The following is a 19,778-nucleotide window of genomic DNA, read 5'->3' as shown; positions in this document are numbered from 1 at the left end:
ATAGAGTATTTCTCTCGCAAGGTTTTCTATAGATGCTAGTAACCAAAGAGTCTTCTTCTTTCATGATCAGAATATCAAGGAAGTTAATAACCAAACTGGCTCTGAGTGAAAACTTCTTTATTTTTCAAGGGGTCTTCTACAAACAGATCCAGGACACGGCCATGGGTGCCACAATGACACCAAGTTTAGCAAATTTATATGTAGCAGCGATGGAAAATCAATTTTTATACAATTCTACACAATTTCAAAATGTTTCTTTTTGGACCAGATATATCGATGACATTTTTTTTTGTGGCATTCAGATGAGATTAATTTATTAAAATTCAATCAATGGATCAATTATTTAGATACACACTTACAATTTACCATGGCATTTCATTTTCAGGTTATTAACTTCCTTGATATTCTGATCTCTTCTCCAAATTGAAAAGCCCTAACCTCTTTAACCTTTCCTCATAGGGGAATTGTTCCATCCCTTTTATCATTTTGGTCACCATTCTCTGTACCTTTTCTAATTCTAATATGCCTTTTTTGAGATACAGTGACTAGAACTGCATACTACACTCAAGGTGTGGTCACACCATGGAATGATACAGAGGCATTATGATATTCTCTGTTTTATTCTCCATTCCTTTCCTAATAATTTGTAGCATTGTATTTGCTTTCTTGGCCACTGCCACACTCTGAGCAGAGGATTTCAACATATTATTCACAATGATGCCTGTCACGATTCTGCCTGCTATACAGCCTCACTGCCTGCAGAGGTCCTCTCGGATTCATACTCTCACATGCTCTCACCATTGTCTCATTGATCCCTTGACTCAGCAAGGCCAGCCCTATTTAGCCTAGCTTCTCCTAGAACTTGATGCCTCTTCAGACCTATTAGTAAAAATTTGTAACCTATCATTAAAATCATCCATTGTACCTGAAGACTTGAGGATATGTAATGTAACCCCCCATATTTAAAAAGGGCTCCAGGGGAGATCCGGGAAATTACAGACCAGTTAGCCTGTCTTCAGTGCCAGGAAAAATAGTGGAAAGTGTTCTAAACATCAAAATCACAGAACATATAGAAAGATATAGTTTAATGGAACAAAGTCAGCATGGCTTTACCCAAGGCAAGTCTTGCCTCACAAATCTGCTTCACTTTTTTGAAGGAGTTAATAAACATGTGGATAAAGGTGAACCGGTAGATGTAGTGTACTTGGATTTTCAGTAGGCATTTGACAAAGTTCCTCATGAGAGGCTTCTAGGAAAATTAAAAAGTCATGGGATAGGTGGCGATGTCCTTTCGTGGATTACAAACTGGCTAAAAGACATGAAACAGAAAGTAGGATTAAATGGACAATTTTCTCAGTGGAAGGGAGTGGGCAGTGGAGTGCCTCAGGGATCTGTACTGGGACCCTTACTTTTCAATATATTTATAAATGGTCTGGAAAGAAATACGCCGAGTGAGGTAATCAGATTTGCAGATGATACAAAATTGTTCAGAGTAGTTAAATCACAAGTAGATTGTGATAAATTGCAGGAAGACCTTGTGAGGCTGGAAAACTGGGCATCTAAATGGCAGATGAAATTTAATGTGGACAAGTGCAAGGTGATGCATATAGGGAAAAATAACCCATGCTATAGTTACACAATGTTAGGTTCCATATTAGGTGCTACTACCCAAGAAAGAGATCTAGGCGTCATAGAGCACTCTCCACAGCCGGGCCCACCCTCTGGAACTCATTATTTATTTATTTATTTTTAGATTTTTATATACCGGTGTTCCTATATGAAATAAAGATCACATCGGTTTACATTGAAACAGAACATGAAAATTGCCAAAAGGCATTACATAGAACAAGGTTATGAAACTTGGAACAGTGTACATAAGTTCAAAATTTAATGATAACGTTGTAACATTGATGACCAAAAAGATAAAGGAGAAAAAAAAAAAAAAAAGACTTAAACAATTAAGTTGACAGGTCTTATTGAGCATAAAAATTATAACGTATAAGTGAGAACGTCTCAAGTGTCCTGCAGCAAGAGATTAGATACCGAAGTAGGTAGTGGTATGGAAAATGGGGGTTTGTGAAGAAGATATGTTCTTGCTGGTTGGAGGGGAAAAAATGATGATCATGGTCCTGGAAAAGCTTGGCTAAAGAGCCAGGTTTAAGTTTTTTTTTGAATGAAGAGTGGCAGAACTCAAGCCGAATGTCTGGTGGGAGCGCATTCCATTGAATGGGGCCTGCTGTAGATATGGCACGTTTATGATGCGAGGATTTTGTTGAAGGTACATAGAGTGTGCCTTTATATGCTCCTCTGATGGGTCTAGAGGAGGAGTGAGGGCGTAGTTGGTTACATAATTGAAGAGGAGAGATATTGTGAATGGATTTATGAATTACGGTGAGTACTTTATATAGGATCCTTTGCTTTATAGGCAGCCAGTGGAGGAGCTTGAGAATGGGGGGTGATGTGATCTCTTTTATTCGTATTGGTAAGGATTCTGGCTGCAGAGTTCTGTAGCATTTGGAGGGGTTTGATGGATGAATATGGAAGGCCAAAGAGAAGCGAATTGCAATAGTCGACTTTGATAGAATAATGGCTTGTAGGACCATCCGAAAATCGTTGAAATAAAGAAGAGGCTTCAATTTTTTTAAGACTTGTAACTTATAAAAACAGTCTTTGGTGGTTGTGCTTATGAATTTTTTAAAATTGAGCTGATTGTCTAGCATGATACCTAGATCTCGAACATGTGGTGAGTGATTTAATATGGGAGTGGATGAGTTGAGTAGGTCAGCTGGGTTTAGAAGTTTGATGTTGATGTCTTGATTGATGATTAGGATCTCAGTTTTGTTGTTGTTAAGAATGAGGCAAAGGCTGGAGAGAAGATGATTGATCTGTTGCAAACAATTGTTCCAGTGAGCCAAGGTTTTTTGTAAGGATTCTGAGATTGGGATGAGTATCTGGATGTCATCCGCGTAGAGATAGTGAGTTAGGTTTAGTTTAGTAAGTAGATGACATAGAGGTAAGAGGTAAATGTTGAAGAGGGTAGGGGAAAGGGAGGAACCCTGAGGGACCCCCCGGTTGGAAGGGATCGGTTGTGATTCTTTGTTGTTAATCTTTACTTTGAATTGTCTATTTGCTAGGAAGGATTTGAACCAGCTGAAGACTGTTCCTTTAATGCCTATATCTGCCAGACATTTTAATAGAGATGAATGGTTGACAGTGTCAGAGGCTGCAGAGAGATCTAGTAGTATCAAAAGATGTGGTTGTTTTTTGTCCATATTAGATAGAATAGAATCGGTAAGAGAGATAAGGAGAGATTCAGTGCTTAACGATTTCCGAAAGCCATACTGGGAAGATACAAGAATGTTGTTTTCTTCCAAATATTCAGATAGTTGTTTATTGACTATCTTTTCCATAATTTTAGCGATCAATGGCAGATTAGCTATTGGGCGGAAGTTAGCTGGATCTGTGGTTGGAAGGTTAGGTTTTTTAAGTAGAGGTTTGAGAATGGCTAATTTAAGTTGGTCATTACCGCCAGATCTACGCCAAGAGACTTGTCATCTAACTTTTAAGAAAAACCTAAAAACGTGGCTTTTCAGGCAAGCCTATACAGAATCACAAGATCACTCAGACACCGGTCAAAGAGAAAAATAGTCCAACATCAGATCCTCGATCACCCATACTCCCCTCAAGAACCAACCACGCCAGATCTGAACAACACAGACTCCTGTTTAAGACTCCTTCTCTGATTCATCAGTCTTCTTTAACTCATGCATAACTCGGATTTTTGCACATCAACAAGGTCTATGTACCCACATATCACAATTTAGACTACCCCTTTAATTATTCAAGATATTTATTCACGCTTTAAAACATTCCTTACATTTATCCACGTCCTGTTGACGAGTTATTATTATTATTGTCTATGTAATATTTAATTTGTATTATTTATATTTATATGTTATATGTTATATGTTACTCATATGTTAAGAAACGCTGTTTAATGTAACGCCTTTATTGCGACAGTTTTGTTCTATGTAAACCGACCTGATTCGATACTTGTATTGAGAATGTCGGTATATAAAAATCCGAAATAAATAAATAAATAAATAAATAAATAGTGGATAACACATTGAAATTGTCGGTTCAGTGTGCTGCGGCAGTCAAAAAAGCAAACAGAATGTTGGGAATTATTAGAAAGGGAATGGTGAATAAAATGGAAAATTTCATAATGCCTCTGAATCACTCCATGGTGAAACCGCACCTTGAATACTGTGTACAATTCTGGTCGCCGCATCTCAAAAAAGATATAATTGCGATGGAAAAGGTACAGAGAAGGGCTACCAAAATGATAAGGGGAATGGAACAGCTCCCCTATGAGGAAAGACTAAAGAGGTTAGGACTTTTCAGCTTGGAGAAGAGATGGCTGAGGGGGGATATGATAGAGGTGTTTAAAATCATGAGAGGTCTAGAACGGGTAGATGTGAATCGTTTTTTTACTCTTTCGGATAATAGAAAGACTAGGAGGCACTCCATGAAGTTAGCATGTGGCACATTTAAAACTAATTAGAGAAAGTTCTTTTTCACTCAACGCACAATTATACTCTGGAATTTGTTGCCAGAGGATGTGGTTAGTGCAGTTAGTATAGCTGTGTTTAAAAAAGGATTGGATAAGTTCTTGGACGAGAAGTCCATTACCTGCTATTAATTAAGTTGACTTAGATAATAACCACCGCTATTACTAGCAACGGTAACATGGAATAGACTTAGTTTTTGGGTACTTGCCAGGTTCTTATGGCCTGGATTGGCCACTGTTGGAAACAGGATGCTGGGCTTGATGGACCCTTGGTCTGACCCAGTATGGCATGTTCGCATGTTCTTATGTTCTTCATCGAGTCACCTTAGCTTCTTGTATTGGCCATCCTTGCTCTCTGTGCTACTATGTGGCCTGTTCGGCCTTCTTGTTTCTGCCTTGCCCTGTAGCTTGCTCAGCCTTCTTGTTCCTGCTTTGCCTTGTGGCTTGCTCGGCCTTCCAGCCCTGTCCGGTGGCCTCTGTGGCCTTCCAGCCCTGTCTTGAGGCCTCCACAACCTTCCAGCCCTGTTCTGCGACCTCCTTGGCCACCTGACCTTGCCTCTGGGCTTTTGCGCTTGCTAGTATAGCTTCCCCTGCTTTGTGACTTGCTTAAACTTCCTAGTCTCTGTTCTCTTTTCCTTGTTCCATGTGTTTGTGTTCCTAGCTCTGTTCTGTGGCCCAATCTTTGTCCTGTCCAGTCTTGACCTGTCCCATTCAGTCCTTGTTACCCAAACCTTGTCTCCAGTCCAACCTGCCTTCTCTGTTCTAGCTCAGCCATCCTTGCCTCTAGTGCAGCCTGCCTTGCCTCTGTTCCAGCCCAGCCTGCCTCACCTCCAGTTCCAGCCCTCGTATCCAGCCCCTGCCTGTCTCCAGCCCAGCCTGCCTTCAGAACCCAGCTTGTCTACTATTCCAGTTAAGTCCTGCCGGCCACTAGAATCTGTGATATCAACCCGAGGGGAGGTGGCTGGTCCAAGTGGAAGATCCATTCTGGCCTTGCCCCAGAGTCTGATCCTACTTTTGTTGGGGAAAATCCCAGCCCAGCCTGCCTGAGCTGTGACAGAATGAAGATGCCACACAGACCATGGTTCAGGACTCCCTGCCAATCTGGTAAGCCAAGTAAAAATTTTTCTAAACCTGTGGTACCCTCCTCTGCTCTTCATTGGATCTGTAATGAATGCCAATGCTGATACCTACCGTACTTTCTAGAGTGTATCAGTTGCCATTTCCCTAATTTTGACCTGTTGGATTGTATGGAATGCTTCTTTGCGAACTCTGCATCCGTAGATGTCTTTTGCAGTTGTGCTGCACCCCAGCCAGATCCCAAGATATGGATCCCACTTCCTGATGATATGATTTCACCTGAGAACCCAGCCTATTGGAAATGCAACAGGTGACTGGGTAAAGATCAACTGTCATTTCCGGACTGTATTGGATGTGGTTATCTTAAATCTATCTGGTAAGAATGTATGTGCACTCCTGCGTATATGCCTCCTGAACAAATCTGTTCACTTTATCTTGCACCACAATCAAATGTGCATTCTGTATTAAAGAACGCTGATGCTGTAGTTCCACTAAAAATAGTTTGAAAGGCCTGCTGCCTGCTGCACAGAGATACTAAGCCCAGCCAGAAGTTATTCCTATCACAGCCAAAGCTAATCAAAGGAATTTAAAAGTATTACCTGCACAAGTGAACCTGGCTAAAAAATCCAGTCCTGCAGTGCCTTTGGTGTCCACTCAGTTTGCAGTGCACAAAACAGCTGTGGAGATCCTCAAGTCTCATCAGCTGTTCTTAGCCCAGTTCCTAGGCAATCAGAGAGCATCAGTTTAACAATGTAAATGGTCCTGACAACATGATATCTGCTCTGGAGGTTGCGAGTCCAGGTCTCCTTGAACCCACAGCTAATTTAAACATTTGCAAAATTAACCAAAGATGTAAAAGAATTCTGTACCTGCAGAGGTGGGCCGTGTTTCAGGTTCCAGTGCTCCTGTTGCCTAAGTGCCTCTGTGTCTGACTGCAGGAGTTTTAAAACAGATAGCTGCTGTTGCTTCAATCTGTATGACAGGCTCAATCAGCTGTATCCTGCTTAGCCTTAATGAGGTCTAGGACAGTATTGTGTGTCTTTTCTATAGCTGTTCTATTAGGATCTCTCTCCACTAAACCATGCTCTGAAGCTGACTCCAGTCCAAGTCCTCAGAATCTGGTCCAGGATGCCTCTGCGATTATTCCCAAGAACCTGGCTTCAGATCTGCCTGCAACTTCTACTGTGACCTCAACCCAAACAGTGTCCACTGCTTCTTCCTCATCAGCCCAGTCTATGCCACAGGTTGTGGTATTCACAGACTCCAAGATCCCATTCTCAGTGACCCCAGCTACCTGCCTCCAGCCGCTGGTGAAACCTACAATACTTTTGACTACAGCGCTTCCTACTTTGTCTTCACAGCCTGATGAGCCAGGCCCTCCAGTCAGTCCACTCTAGAAGGATGCTGCTCCAGTCAATCTGCTTCAGAGGGGGGAAGGTCTCATAAACCCGCTCCTGAGGGAGCCCAGCCCAGTGAGTCCGCTCCAGGGGGAGCCCAGCCCAGCCCTGCTTCTCCAGGGGGAGCCCGGCCCGGCCCAACCTTGCTTCTCCAGGGGGATCCCAGCCCAGCAGCTTTGCTCGAAAGGGAGCCCAGTTCAGCAGGTCCACTCCAGGAGGAGCAAGGCCCAGCCATGCTGTTCCAGGGGCACGGTGGCCCAGCTATGTCACTCCGGGGGGAGCCCGGTCCAGCATCTTTGCTCCAGGGGGAGCCTGGCCCAGCAGCTTTGCTTCTGAGGGACTCTAGGCCAACAGCCTTGCCTCTGAAGGATCCCAGACCAGCAGCCTTGCCTCCGAGGGATCCCAATCCAGCAGCCTTACCTCTGAGGGATAGTCCACCAGCCTTGCCTCCGAGGGACTCTGTTGCACCAGATGAACCCTGTTCCCATGACTTCAGTTTCTGCTGCACATGCAGCACACTTCAAAATCCCAGTCCAATCAGTATATAAAGTCTCCATGCCATTATTTACCGGTATTATAGCTAAAACTCCTTCCTTTGCTTCAAGTAAACCCTGAGCTACTGTCTACAGGCCCCTTGGCAAATGAGATCCAGGAGGATGGGTCTTAAAAGGAAGGTACTGTCACAATTCTGCCTGCTAGGCAGTCTCCCTGCCTGCAGAAGTCCTCATGGAACCATGCTGTCACATGCTCGTGCCACCGTCTCATTGATCCTATAACTCAGCAAGGCCAGCCCTGTTTTGCCCAGCCTCTCCTTTATTGAGTCTCCTTGGCTCCTTGCATTGGCCGTCCTTGCTCTCTGTGCTACCATGTGGCCTGCTTTGCCTTGTGGCCTTCTCAGGCTTCCAGCTTTGCCTTGTGGTTTCCTTAGCCTTCCAGCCCTGTCCTGCAACCTCCTCGGCATTCTAGCCCTGTTCTGCAGCTCCTCGGCCACCTGACCCTGGGTCGGAGTCTTTGCGCTTGCTAATATAACTTGCTCTGCTTTGTGGTCTCTTAAGCCTCCTAGTCTATGTTCTTTGTTCCTTGTTCCATGTGTTTATGTTCCTATATCAGTTTCATAGCCCAGTCCTTGCCCTGTCTTTTCCTGACCTGTTTTGTCCTGTCCTATTTAGTCTTTGTTACCCAGACCTTGTTTCTAGCCCAGCCTGCCTGTCTCTGGTGCATCTTGCCTTGCCTTTGTTCCAATCCAGCCTGCCTTGCCTCAAGCCCACCTGCCTTGCCTCCAGTATCCAGTTCCTACCTGCCTCCAGCCCTGCCTGCCTTCAAAACCCACCATGTCTACTATTTCAATTGCTGGGCACCAGAACCTGATGTCTCAATCCAAGGGGAAGGTGGCTGGTCCAGGCAGAAGATCCAGTCCGACCTTGCCCCAGAGTCTGGACCTACTCCTGCTGACAGAAATCCCAGCCCAGGCTGCTTGACCTGTAACAATGCCTAGAACCTTTTCTTGGGTGGTGACTCCCAAAGTGGAACCTTGCATCCTGTAGCTATAATTTGGGTTGCTCTTCCCTAATTGCATTACTTTACAATTGTCATCACAGCTTGCCCTCCCACTCCGAGCCCCAGTACAACCTACTCAGCCTCATCAGAGCATGCCACCCACCCCAGGCCCAGACTATGATACTCCTCCCAGCCCCAGCTGCAACACAGCCACTCATGGACATTCCTTGGAGACTCCTATTTATTGTCCTCCCCCTCTAGCCCCAGCACAGCCTGCCCAGCCTCAGTAGCCTTCCCTCCCCCCCCCCTCCCCCAGTCAGTCCCAGCATAGCCTATGCTCACTCCTCCAGCATTTTCAGCACAGCCTGCACTCCCCCAGCCTCAGCACAGCCAGGCCTCCTAGACTAAACCCTTCCCCCAACCCCAGCACAGCCTGCCCCCCCCCCCCCCCCAAGCCCCAGCCACCTAGCTTCCAGATATCAGACTCTTTTTCTGAGGGCTAGCAGCTGTTTCCACCGAGTTCACACATACAGCCATGACCGGCTTCACTCACCCCCAGTAACGCCAACAGATTTAATTCTTAGTGGAACGCAGGATTTGGTGAGAGAGGTAACAGTGGTGGGGCCACTTGGCAACAGTGATCATAACATGATCAAATTTAAACTAATAATTGGAAGGGGAAAATAAGTAAATCTACAGTTCTAACACTAAACTTTCAAAAGGGAAACTTTGATAAAATTAGGTAAAGCAGCTCATTAACATGGAAATTAGTAGTACAACATGCAAAAAATTTTTGTGGTCTGTGCTACTGCAGAAAATCTAAAACCTCAAGGTGTAGCTAACATTCACTCAGGTAATGCATCTTGAGAGATAGATCTAAAGGGGCCACAAAGTCTTTTAAGGATGCCTCCCATTTCCCTCAGAAAAATCTCCCTGATCGTCCATAGGGCTGCTGAGGCAATATAGAGCCTGGACTCCCCTCCCCTCCTGCATAGCCTATTTATTTATTTATTTATTTATTTATTTAAACTTTTTTATATACTGGCGTTTAGTAATGCACCATCACAACGGTTTACATATGGGCACATATATTGAGAAATCAACTTTACTTCAACCACAGTCTCCCCCTTCTGGACACTGACCCTCCGCTCACCTCAGACTTCGTCATCACAGGCCTAGACCCTACTCTAACTTCTGAGGACAGGACTCTTCCATACCCTCCACTTCAACCAACTACTTTTACCCTTCTTCTCTAAGGATGCACACTTTCCACATCCCTATCATCAGTAACCACTGCAGAAACCACTCTAAACCCAACTCCTTTCTCACCATCCAACAGAAGAGGCTCATTCCCATTATGGCATCTCCTCTCACTCAACTACTGGGCCTATCTCTTTTTTCACTAACCCTGTTCAATGCCCAATCCCTCTCGAAGAAAACCCACATCATAAATGATTACCTGCTTGACGCCAAACCAGACATATGCGCAATCACAGAAACGTAGCTGAAACCCACCGACATAGCTGTAATCAACCAACTTCCCATACACCTATATGACCTGTTTTCAATCCCTAGACTCAAAAAAAAGAGGTGGCGGCCTACTTGTAGCCACCAAAAAAGATCTAGGATTAACCCTTCACCTCTCAAACTCAGCCTCAAAACTCGAATTCTCCATCTTCAAATCCAAACACCTCCAAATATGCATAATCTACGCCCCCCCCCAGGGCTTCTAGACGCTGACCCTTCTCCCCTTATTGAACGCATCACAAAACACATAAACACAGATGCCCCAGCCATAATTATAGGAGATTTCAACCTACACGTCGACGCTACTCCTCAATCCCCCAACTGCAAAACACTCCTCTCATCTCTCAGCTACATTGGCTTCAGACAAATCATCAATAGCCCCACTCACAAAGCAGGACATACCCTGGATGAAAGCCTCACTATAGCCTCCAAGCCCATATGCTCACCAGTCCCTTGGTCTGATCACTGGATGATGACTACGGTCCTCGAGAACACCAACCCCCCTTCACAATCTTTCCCAAAAACATCAGTGCAAATCAGGAAACCCTGCTTCCTGGACAACCTCAGCGCCAGCCTCTCTAAAGAACTAGCCTACCTTGAGCTCTCAGATGCAACCGCAGCTACTACCTCCTGGTTCAACATTACCAACAAAGTAGCAGAGCAAACCTGCCCCATAACCACGAAAGTACAATACAGCAACCCCGATAACAGAAAACCCTGGTTCACTCCAGAACTGAAAACCCTAAAACAAAATCTTAGAAGCAAAGAACACAGATAGCGGAAAAACCCTTCCACAACGACCCTTACAGCCTACAAATCTCTAATGCACCACTACAGGAACTCCATCATCAAAACAAAGAGAGATTTCTTCGCCCAAAAAATCCATCACTTTATCTTTGACTCTAGAGCTCTTTTCTCCTATGTCTCAGCTCTCACCAAACCATCTCCACCTACTATACCGGATGACCAAGCACTAAGCAAAGCTGCAGAACTTGCTACCTACTTCGAAAAAAAAATCACCAACCTAATAACCCTGCTTATCTCAACCAATCGCCAGCCCCCCCCCCCCCCTCACCTTTACAACTCACCGAGAATCAACATTTGAAACTTTTGAACACACTTCCTCTCTGGAGATCGAAAACATTCTCAAGAAGCTAAACCCTCCTCTCATCCATCAGACTCAATACCCCAAAAACCTTCTTATCTCCATCTCCAAAACCATTGCGAAGCCCATTGCTCAAATCATAAACTGCTCCCTTTCACCAGACTCTCTAATACTTGCCAGTCTCAGACCCCTATTAAAAAAAACAAATCTATCGGCAGCCGATCCTGCAAACTTCCACCCTATAGCCAACTTACCTTTCATAGCCAAACTCCTGGAAAAAATTGTCAACAAACAACTCACAGAATATCTCGACGAACACAGGATCCTCGCCCTGTCGCAGTTCAGTTTCCGCAAAGCGTTGAACACTGAATCCCTCCTACTCTCGCTAACAGACACCGTCCTTCTGAATCTAGAAACCAAACAACCGCTCCTTCTCGCTCTCTTAGATCTTTCGGCGGCCTTTGACACAGTAAACCACTCAATGCTGCTAGACCATCTAGCAGAAATAGGCATCACCGGAGCTGTGCTCAGCTGGTTTAAATCATTCCTAAGCAACAGGTTCTTCAAAGTAAAAATCAACAACAAAGAATCCCACCTGGTCAGCTCCACACTGGGAGTCCCTCAAGGATCTTCTCTTTCACCAACTCTGTTCAACATCTACCTCCTCCCACTCTGTAACTTACTCACTAACCTGAAGCTGACTCACTATATCTACGCAGACGACGTCCAAATACTCATCCCAATCACAGAGTCCCTCCCCAAGACCCTCAGCTTCTGGAACAGCTGCCTTCAGTCAATCAACCACCCGCTCCCCAGTCTTAACCTAGTCTTAAACACCAACAAGTCAGAGATCCTCATCATGGCTCAGGACGACAACCACGGATCAGCCAACATTCTACCCAACTCTCAAGCAAGCCTCCCCACCCAAGTAAGAGACCTGGGTGTCATCCTGGACAGCCACCTAAACCTTAAAAAATTCATCAACAATACCACAAAGGAATGTTTCTTCAAATTACAGGTCATAAAAAAATTGAGACCACTTCTCCACTTTCAGGACTACCGCACGGTACTGCAATCCATCATCTTTTCAAAAATCGACTACTGCAACTCCCTCCTTCTCGGTCTCCCAGCCAACCACATTAGACCCTTGCAGATGGTACAGAACTCGGTCGCCAGGATTCTGTCCAACACCAACAAAAGAGAGCACATTACTCCTATCCTCCGGAACCTCCATTGGTTACCTATCAAATTCAGAATTCTATATAAAGTCCTAACAATCATCCACAAAGCCTTTCACAATCTCTCACCACTCGATCTAAGTATCCCTCTTCAACCCCACTCTTCCTCTAGACCAGTTAGAAGTTTCTACAAAGGTACACTCTACACCCCCCCCAGCCAAAACCTTGCTAAGGAAACGCGCTCTATCTACAGCTGGTCCCCCTCAATGGAATGCTCTCCCCCAGGAACTCCGCCAAGAACCTTGCCCACAGACCTTCAAAAAAAAAACTAAAAATGTGGTTATTCAGCCAAGCCTTTCCATAACCCTCCGATCGCCTCTCCTCCTGTAAAATCTGCTTTGGACAGCACTCCTTATGTACTCCCTCCGCCGGTTAATTGTTCCTATCTGCCACTTGCTAACTGTCATTATTAACAGTTAACCTTTTTAATTTTAAATTCTTAATTTCCTTATGTTATTCCTTAATCCAGTGTTAATTTTTTTTGATTGTATTGCAATCTTATTTTTAGTTTAACGGAATCGCAAATTAATGTTTGTTGCGACTCTTGATTGTTAAAGTTTCAGACTGTATATACCCAGTTATTCCCTGGCTCCCAGTTGCAAAACCCTGTTACATGTAATGCTATTATTCAACAACTGTTTCAATGTAAACCGACATGATATGTCTTTGCCACATGAAGGCCGGTATAGAAAAATTCAAAATAAATAAATATATTTGGTTTGGTTACAAATGAAATTTACAAAAGTGCCATTACAATGTTGGTACATGTTTATATAAAATAAAGTATAAGAAATGTGGCATGGATCTAGTCCACATATATGATTATTATGGTAATCATACAAGGGTTATGCATAAGCTGGAGTTCTATAACTTAATTATTGAGTATAAAATAAAATAAAAGTTGTGGGACCACTCATCTCGGTAACCTTGTACTGAGTTCTTTCATTCTCTGTTCTCATTATGAAATGCTTTTCTGAATAGCCAGGTTTTTAGACTTTTTTTGAAAATGTTTGGGTCACTCTGTAATCTTGTCTGTAGTGGCAATGTGTGCCATAATGTTGGACTGGCCAAGGATAGTGCTCTCTCTCTGACTTGTGTTAGTTTCGCTGTCTTTACCGAGGGGATTGTTAGTAGTGCTTTATTGGCTGATCTCAAATTTCTTTGTGGGACGTGTAAGCGTTTTTTTTGTTTTTTTTTAAAGGGATACACTACATTGCTCCAGCAACCCTTTGGATCATCAGGGAGATTTTTTGAGGAGATGGAATCATCTTTGAAAGGCATTGTGGTTCCCTTAAATCTGCTGGCTGGTATGGGGGCCCACCATTGTGCATTGCCAGGGCTAGGAATGTGCAATTTTCCTTGGACAGGGCAAGATTCGGAAAATTCCCATAGGATTCATTAAGCTGTGGTACTCAGATATTTGCAATTTAGTGAACCCTATGGGAATTTATTAGCAGTAAAAAAAAGTACAGTTACACACTTTACTACCACGTATTAAATAGGGCCTTGAGGTGGATAAATTTCTTTTGAAAATTGCTCTCATAACAAAAAGCAAATACAAAAATGCTAATTCTGAGCAATTAAGTGAAGGTGTATCTGAATAAGACTCTTCAGTTTGATTAATAGAAATGCAAATTTATACTTTATGATTTATTTATTTATTTAGTGATTTTTTTTTTATATACCGCGGCACATTAATAACATCACCTCGGTTTACAATAAACAATAAATCAGCAACAAGCCTTACAGTCAATATGAAATAATGTGGACATAATATATATCAATTAAAAACAAATTAAGAACAAATGATGTGCTGCACACTGATTGTTTTAATATATTCTTTTTTTATTTCTTACATTTTTGGTATCTTGCTTTTTTTGTGTTGTGGTCTTATTCTTAAGTATGACTGGATTATCATATCATTGTGTACTTCCCATAACAAATATGGCAGGCATGCTGGAACTCCAGCAGTACACTCACCCACAAAATTTCAGGCATATCCTTGCCCAGGGAAGCCTCTGATCTATTCATTCAGATGGACAGCATTGGTAAATACTCCAAAGAAAAACACAGGGACTAATACAGTTTGGAGTCCATTTTCAGCCACTATCTGACCAGCAAAGTTAGCCAGCTAAGCTTATCTGGCTAACTTTGGAGAGATATTCAGTGGTGTGACAGTGCCACTGAATATACCCAACTGTCTTAAAGATAGCCAGATAACTTTAGGGCAGCTCTATGACACAACAAGAGTTAGCCAGATAATTGATTTGGCAAACTCTAAATATCAGAGTTAGCTGACTAACTTAACTGTGCACTGGAAAGCCTCCAAGTTCTCCAGCTAACTAATTAGCCAGATAATTTAGATGTGCTCATCCAGGGAGATTTTCAAATCCTGCCATTTGTCTGGCTAAATTCAAATTTAGGCCTATGTTCATTATTTCATCATTTTGCCTGCAATTAGGCTAATTTTTGAGTTACCACAACATGTGCTATTTTACTGCTTTGGCTGCTCAGAGAGAGAGAGACTCTTCATAAGGCTCTCATATTAGTCAACTATTTATATCACTGTAGGAGGGTCAACGAGTAACTCGAGGTAGAGAGTACATCATGTTAGGGGGAGAGTACATTGTACAAATCTCACCTTTGTGACCCTTTCCTCACTCCAAATCACATCAAAGCTTCACTGATGTGTACTGTGCTATTTGTACCTCTGACTGTGCATGTAAACCTGTCCCCCAAACACTAGACCACCACCAAAACCTCACCTCGAGTTACTAGTTGACTCTCATACAGTGGTATAAATAGTTGACTAATATGTGTGTTAGCCCAGAGGTGCTCTCTCACTCTTTCTCTCTCTCTCCCTCTCCCAAAATGGATTTGTGATATTTATTACAAATCCATTTCAGGCATAACACCAGGAAAAAAGGCATAGTTAAAATGTGTACTGCATGTAATGTTAAACATTCCTTATTTTCATAAACTCCTCCCCTTTGACTAAATTTTCAAAATTTGCACATGCATCTCACGATGCATTTATGGCATTATTGTGGGCATTAGGACATTTACGTCCACGATAAGGCCCTAATGCGATTTGATAAATGACCTTGTTAGCCAGATAAATGGTGCTGCATATTGGTCTTTTTGAAGTCTATGTTCAGACACAGTCCGGATAGCAAAATTAACTGAATAAACTTATCCAGCTAACTTTTGGAGGCAAAGTCAATAGTGCAGCCAAACTATTGAATGTAGCCGGCTATCTTAGGGGTCGATGAAATATCATGAGCTTAAATACAGGCATCTAAACTGGGCACCCGTTTTTTCAACACACGCACATCCATAGCCCCTGGGCGCCCAATGCAATATGTAAATTAGTGACCATGTTAACAGGGACACACTAGGAAACAATTGTTCATCCCTAGCATTTGATGCATTGGACGCCCAGAATTACAATGGATACATGTCCATTCAAGCCTCTGCGAAGAGTCTGGAACCCTGGTAATTGCCCAGCTTTATTTTTAAATGCTTCACATTTATTCCCTGAAGAACCCCTTACATTGATTGGTTTTGTTTTCCCCTCTAGTTCAGAAAATTCTAAATTTTATCATTCAAGCCCAGTGAATGTGCATCTCAAATCAATGACGCTCTACCCAATTTTATTCTTACACCGCAAGCAGTAGAATTGAGTATAGCAACAATATGGCGTAGGAGCAACCACATAGGACAGTATTTTTTCAATTTCTCCAGAGCAATCGACTCTCAGTTTGACTTAATGTCAGCTCCTGGGCTGGCATTAAGTTTGCCTCATTAATGAGTGTATGTTGAGCGCCGGGAGGTTTTTGCATTGGGGGGTAATAGCTAATAGCTTCATCTACATGGCATTTACATGTGATGAGAACTATTAGCTACACGTGAGTTTGGATGCACATTTTGGGTGCACTAATCCCCTTATTGCATTGGGTGTTAGCATAGCATGTCCAAAACGCACATTGAGCTGTGTGCTATGCTGAGCGCACTATATTGCATCGGTCCCTTAATTACTTAGCTAGCTAACTATACCCGGCTAACTTTAGGACAGCTCTCTGACTTGACTAGACTTAGCTGGCTAAGTCATCTGGCTAACTCTGAATGTCGGAGTTAGCCAGTTATCTTAGCCATCTAGCTCAGCTTCTCCCAGGTACATCCCTGAACTGCCCCTAACTTATCTAGCTAAATTCTAGCCTCCTGATGAATTTAGCCAGATAAAGGGCTAAATTTAGTTGGGTAAGCCATTTAGACAGATAACTATTACGTTATCCGTCTAAATGACTTTTGAATATGGACCTCTTTATGTTTTTACTATCTTTAGAGATTTTTATGATAATAATTTCTTGGTTTACTTGTAGGAGAAAACAACTGGACTTGCATTTTCCCTTGAAACTTAATCAGCTGTCTGGAAGAGGTATAAACACTAGAGAAAAATGTTGCTTTAGAACGGTCCCTAATAATGTGAGAGAATCATAAAAATGTTTTGATATTTCCAAGTGGATAGTATGGATTGCAGCGCCACTAAGAATGCCTTACAAAGGAACCCCTTGTCCTGGGCCAAAAGAGCATCCATAGGGCCCCTGTACAGTCCCAATAGACAAAGCTGCAGGGATTTATGTAGCGAGATATGCATCATAGTTTCCAAATTTGTTATAACGTCGTCCCAAAATGAGGATATCATTGAACATTCCCAGAGACTATGCTGCTCTTGCTCCAGTAGGTAAAAGCCTTATAAAATTGTAAGACAGGAAGACCTTTGTTATGTGAGGGAAGAGATTTAGGGGCGTTCTTGAGCAACTAAAGAGAAAGACACAGGTTAAAGCTGTAGCAAGAGCAACATTTTTCAAACTGAAAACAATAAGAGCGCTAAAAAATTATATTTTTTCTGTGGATTTCAGAAGAGTAGTCTAAGCACTTGTGCTAAGTTGGCTGGACTACTGTAATTCAGCAGTATCTAGGTTTACCAAAGGTACTAGTTACAATTTTACAGCTGGTTGAAAAAGCTGCGGCAATGATGATAACTGGTGTATTCTACAGCAGGGTTCCCAAACTTGTCCTGGAGACCCCACAGCAAGTCAAGTTTTCAGGATATGCATGAGATAAATTTGCATATCATGGACACTCTGAATAAGCAAATTTATCTCAGCATATTCATAGTGGATATTCTGAAAACCCAGCTGTCTATGGGGTCCCCAGGACAGTTTTGGGAAGCCCTGTTCTACAGGGAACATAGTCCAAAATTAAGAGATCATAGAAAGAAAGTTCTTTCGTCGTTCTTGAGTGATTCTTGTTATATCTGGGTAGATCCAGACTTTCTGACATGAAATAATTGTGACTGGTTTCGGAAGAAAAATGTCAAAACTGAATTTCTTTCTGTTAAGAAAGCTGTTTTCTGGATGTTTAACAGCAGTCTGTTATTATACATCCAATCTTTCACTGCATTAAAATGTTTAAAACTTTCTAATCAGTAATCTTCATTTACATTACATGGTACCAAAAAGTGAATGTCATCAGCATAAATATAGAGGTTGATATTCAATGCCATTTAGCCAGATAAGTAAGGACTTACCTGGCTAACTGATGGTGACTGAATACCTGGATGTATTTAGCAGTCGCCGCTTATCCAGATAAGTACTTAGCTGGATAAGTATTTATGTAGCTAAGTGGTGGATGGGAAATTGACGTTTTGGGGAATAGCTAATTATCCAGTTAACATAGCGGAGTGCTGCTATTTGGACTTATTAAGTTAGTCAGATAAGTTAGATCTACTCAATAGGAAGTCTAAAGTTAGCCGGATAAGACATATCCAGCTGACTAGCAATTTCTACTTGTGCATTGCTGAAGAGTCCTTGTAATGTAGCTGGATACATTTTATCTGGCTAACTTACTTAAACATTTAATTTTGAATATCTGCCTCATAATATCTTAGGCCTAGAGAGGATAGGAATTTTGCAAACAGCTATAAATATTTGTTAAATAGGATTGCAGACAACACTAAGCCCTGGGGAACACCTGATTGTGTTCAGTACTGCATTTTATTTAAACAGAAACCTGAAAATAATTTACATTTAGAAAATTATACAGTCTCCTCTAAGGTAAATGTGACATCAGCTGATTTCATCCTGATATCCTGAAGAGGAACGAGACAGGAACAGGACCCATGAGCAATAAAGTAATATCTCTTTATAGTACTCCCCCTTTATGACACAGCTTGTGACAACAAATAGATACCCCATTCCCAAAGTAGTTCTTGCACACTGAATATTCTACTATAACAGATCCTCTTTATAAGAAAAAAATGTAGTAAAAACATCTTTTTTATATATAGAGGGACCACTGTATAACTCTTATTGTTATTATAATACTAGGACTCATACTGAAGTCCAAGAATAGTCAAGAAAAATGAGGTTAGTTGAGTTGTTTAAGGTTATATCCAGATTTTGAGTTAGTTCTCAATAAACTGATCCTGCTGATAGTAACAACTGTCACAGTTCTGGTAAAGTTTGAAATGTTAATTTATGATAGATTCAAATAAATGATTTCTAAGAAAAATAATCAGACAATATTCCAAAGTATATCCAGCCAGCAGCACACATCTTAAATAAAGGCTATGGTAGCATGTTGAGCTGAATAAATTGCCTGTCTGCTGCACATCTTTCTCCTACTTGCAAACACTGTAATAATTGCTTCTCACTTGCTTGGAGGTTTGAAATTGTCAATCTCAATGGTCCTGGTCTTTAATTTAACAATCCATCTTCCCCTGCAGATTTCTAAGAAAATGATTAAATAGTTGGACAAATAAGGTGAAACTCTTCCGTGACTCCCAGAGACACAAGACTTCCCAGGTTCTGAGAAGATAAAGCTCTTTCACGCCTCATTCTGTTTCTAGATGCAATAATTTAACAAGATATATTAATTACAGATTATCATAAAGTTTTAAACCGGCTTCAGTTCGTTTATTTGTTTTTTATTTCAATGCAGAATCAAGTTTTCATTTTCAGAGTTAAATGTTATCTCTTGTTTGTTCTTTAATAAAATCATCTGTTTAATAAAATTGAGAATACCCTAGTGAAAAGGACTCACAATCTAAGGGAAAACAATGCAAAGGTAGCAAATCAAAGCCAGTGGAGAGGAGAGGGACAGTTTGCAATGAATTCAGCAAAGAAAGAGAAAGAAAAACTATGGTCAGGAGTTTTAGCAAATGCTTTATGAAAGCTGGAGTCTGTGGCATTGCATCAGAAGTAAAGCAGGGTGGATGGACCCAATGGTCCTTGTTTGCTGCCATATCTTATGACAATATTAGGAGCAGGGTTGGAAGGTTGCAATATTGCAAACAACTTATC

At 42.0% G+C, this 19,778-nt stretch overlaps 1 protein-coding gene across 3 annotated transcripts in view; it reads left to right on the top strand.

The window, feature by feature from the left end:
• The window catches only part of MDH1B (malate dehydrogenase 1B), a 128,351-nt gene extending 108,970 nt beyond the window's left edge, over positions 1-19,381 (top strand). For 2 of the 3 annotated variants that reach the window (XM_029606350.1, XM_029606348.1), the window contains 2 exons: positions 16,794-16,849; positions 19,202-19,381. In XM_029606350.1, coding sequence (XP_029462210.1) covers positions 16,794-16,832 — 39 coding nt within the window. In that variant the 3' untranslated portion in view covers positions 16,833-16,849; positions 19,202-19,381. The remainder of the gene's footprint in view (positions 1-16,793; positions 16,850-19,201) is intronic. The other variant, XM_029606349.1, reaches the window with a different exon arrangement.
• Positions 19,382-19,778: the final 397 nt, after the last annotated feature.

This window comes from Rhinatrema bivittatum, chromosome 6 (genome assembly GCF_901001135.1).
Source record: "Rhinatrema bivittatum chromosome 6, aRhiBiv1.1, whole genome shotgun sequence".
NCBI classification, from domain to species: Eukaryota; Metazoa; Chordata; class Amphibia; order Gymnophiona; family Rhinatrematidae; genus Rhinatrema; species Rhinatrema bivittatum.
The sequence above is the reverse complement of the archived record's forward strand: the minus strand, read 5'-3'. Positions and strand labels throughout refer to the sequence as shown.